Source organism: Engraulis encrasicolus, chromosome 5 (genome assembly GCF_034702125.1).
Source record: "Engraulis encrasicolus isolate BLACKSEA-1 chromosome 5, IST_EnEncr_1.0, whole genome shotgun sequence".
NCBI classification, from domain to species: domain Eukaryota; kingdom Metazoa; phylum Chordata; class Actinopteri; order Clupeiformes; family Engraulidae; genus Engraulis; species Engraulis encrasicolus.
This window is the reverse complement of record NC_085861.1, coordinates 1,745,028-1,747,527: the sequence shown is the minus strand read 5'-3', so window position 1 is coordinate 1,747,527 and position 2,500 is coordinate 1,745,028. Positions and strand designations below refer to the sequence as shown.

General features: G+C 46.4%; 1 protein-coding gene across 1 annotated transcript in view; it reads right to left on the bottom strand.

The window, feature by feature from the left end:
• The window catches only part of skap2 (src kinase associated phosphoprotein 2), a 19,946-nt gene extending 18,562 nt beyond the window's left edge, over positions 1–1,384 (bottom strand). Inside the window, exon 1 of the mRNA XM_063197931.1 lies at positions 1,230–1,384. Coding sequence (XP_063054001.1) covers positions 1,230–1,269 — 40 coding nt within the window. The 5' untranslated portion in view covers positions 1,270–1,384. The remainder of the gene's footprint in view (positions 1–1,229) is intronic.
• Positions 1,385–2,500: the final 1,116 nt, after the last annotated feature.

Here is a 2,500-nt window from a genome sequence, read left to right as displayed (position 1 = left end):
TTAAAAGGAATAATTAAATCACAACTGATTCTCTTCCACCGCATCTGCACCCACACCTCAGATTTTAATACAGCCACCTCCACACTATTCCAAGCACTACGCCGACGCCACTACTCAAAGCGTTTCCTCCGCACCATTAAAAGCGACACACTCTCTGCACTTGCTCCCACTCACTTCCACAGACACAACACACAACACCCTAGACCAGTGGTTCTTAACCTGGGGTGCGGGCACCCCCTGGGGGTGCACAGAATTTTGTTTGTGTTGAGGTTGTGACCAAAATTCAGCTTGCAAACATTAAAGCATTGCCAAATTAAAACCAAATTAAAATGTGTTTTGGTCACCATGTAAAGTCATTAATGTCTCAAGGAAGAATCATTGCAATTAATCACTTAAATCATTTTTTTAGTGTGTATACTCGTGTAATTTGGGTTGGGGGTGCGCAGCATGTCCTAGACATAGTTAAGGGGGTGCTTTAAGAAAAAAAGGCTAAGAACCACTGCCCTAGACTACACCACTGTTTCTATATGATCATGTCAACAAAGATGACAATACACCATCGACCACAACCTACCCCACACACTGCAGTGTAATAATATCAGGCCACACACAGTGACACGTTAGGCTACTTGGGGGGCATTTGATGCCACGGTGGTGCACAGCGAAGTGAGGTCGGTACTTTGAGGAGAGTTATCACCGGAAGTCACCAGATACCGGAGAGGCGGGCTGACCTGAAGAGTTTGGACAGTACTCAGCACAGCACGAGAGGATGACCAACAAGTGGAGAGAAAGAGCGCGCGCGAGGAGGGGCGTCGGTGAGAGCTCGCGCATGGCGTCGGTGGTGTTTGCAGAAGAAACTGGACACCGCTGACACACACACACACACACACACACACACACACACACACACACACACACACACACACACACACACACACGGACTAGAAACAAAAGGCCATCTGCCCCCGCCAGTTGACCCCTCTCTGACATCTCCCTCTCCTCAAACATCTCTCGCGCTGCTCTGGCTCCACAACTTCGACATAACAGGCCGGAGAGGAGTCGAGGGCGCGTTGTCAGTTGTGTCAAGTGCAGACTTCCTCTTTTTCCTCAGCGTTCAACACACACACACCAGAAACCGGATAACGTTCATCAGCTCTCTCGCTGCTGTTTTCAAGTAGGTTATCTGGCGAAGTGGGATAGAGTAGGAGAGGAGGAGAGGAGAAGCTTACCTGCGACGAGGCTCGTTAATTCCTCTGGGATCACGCGCATGTTGGCTGGCTTTTCGATACTCAGCGCTCGCGAGGGGTCGGTGGCTGCTTGTCTGCACACGGAAGTTTCGGACGGGCTGCCCTCCCTCGGGGCTCGAGCTCAGAGAGAGGGAAGTAGAGATACGGAAGTGATAGTTACGGCTCGATGCCTTTTAATGACCACTATTCAAATGAACTATACCGCACGTGAATCGCCGCGTGAAGCCGTGCGAGGGGACACGCCCCCGTGCACCTGCCAAGAGCGCCGCGAGGAGAGCACACACCGTTACCTCCACAGCTGAAGGATGCTGTTGCTCTCTGGAGTCAAACAAACAAACAAACATCTTATAGCATAACTTAGGCCTATTTAGCGAACGAGCATATTCACAAACAACCGTAGGCCTAGGCTAACACAACAAACTCGGAGAATCACATAACCTCCTTGGTGGACTAGTCTTCTCAAGAATAAACGGTCAAAAATGTGTTTTTAAATGTTTAACAATGTAGAGTATAGGGCCTACCATTGTTCCAAAAAAGTTTCCAAAAGTCCATCATGAAACATAAAGTCAAACGTTTCCAAGTTTACAAGGAAACAAAAATAAATATGCAACATTGAAAATTAATTGCCATGTCTTGTTAGCCTACTCTTCTAATTATTCTTTACCATGTGTTGGACAATGTGTTGCAACTGCACGCTAGGCCTATGCCTTTATGTCTTTGTTTAGGCCTACTTTTTTGCCACTTTTTTAAATGTATTTTTTAAAGCATTTTTTCTTCTTCTTTTCTTCTTTACTTTGTGTTGGACAATGTTGTCAGTGTAGAAACTGTAGGCCTAAACTGCGCCTTACCCTGTTCTTGCTTAAATTTTCTCCTTGGAAGTCGCTTAGGTTAAAGGCGTAATGTAATGTCATGTCATGTCATGTCATGTCATGTCATGTCATGTCATTTACAATTGCCTGATGGAATCTCTTTGTTCCTTTCCAAAATCCCAATTCTAATGCTCAGTGAGAGCTCCATGTTCCAAAACGCCGTGGCCTGACTGATTATTCACCAAACAGGTCGACCAATTCCAAGTTGCAGGTACAAATTTCCGCCAGCAGGTGTCACAATTCCAAAAACTATATGTCAACCAAACCAAACATGAACCCAAAATGAAACACCCACAATGCCCCTGCATCAGCTCTCCTCAGAGGTCATGCAAGGACACTGTGTTTCTCTCTGTCCTATACAATGACATGGACGGACGTTTAACA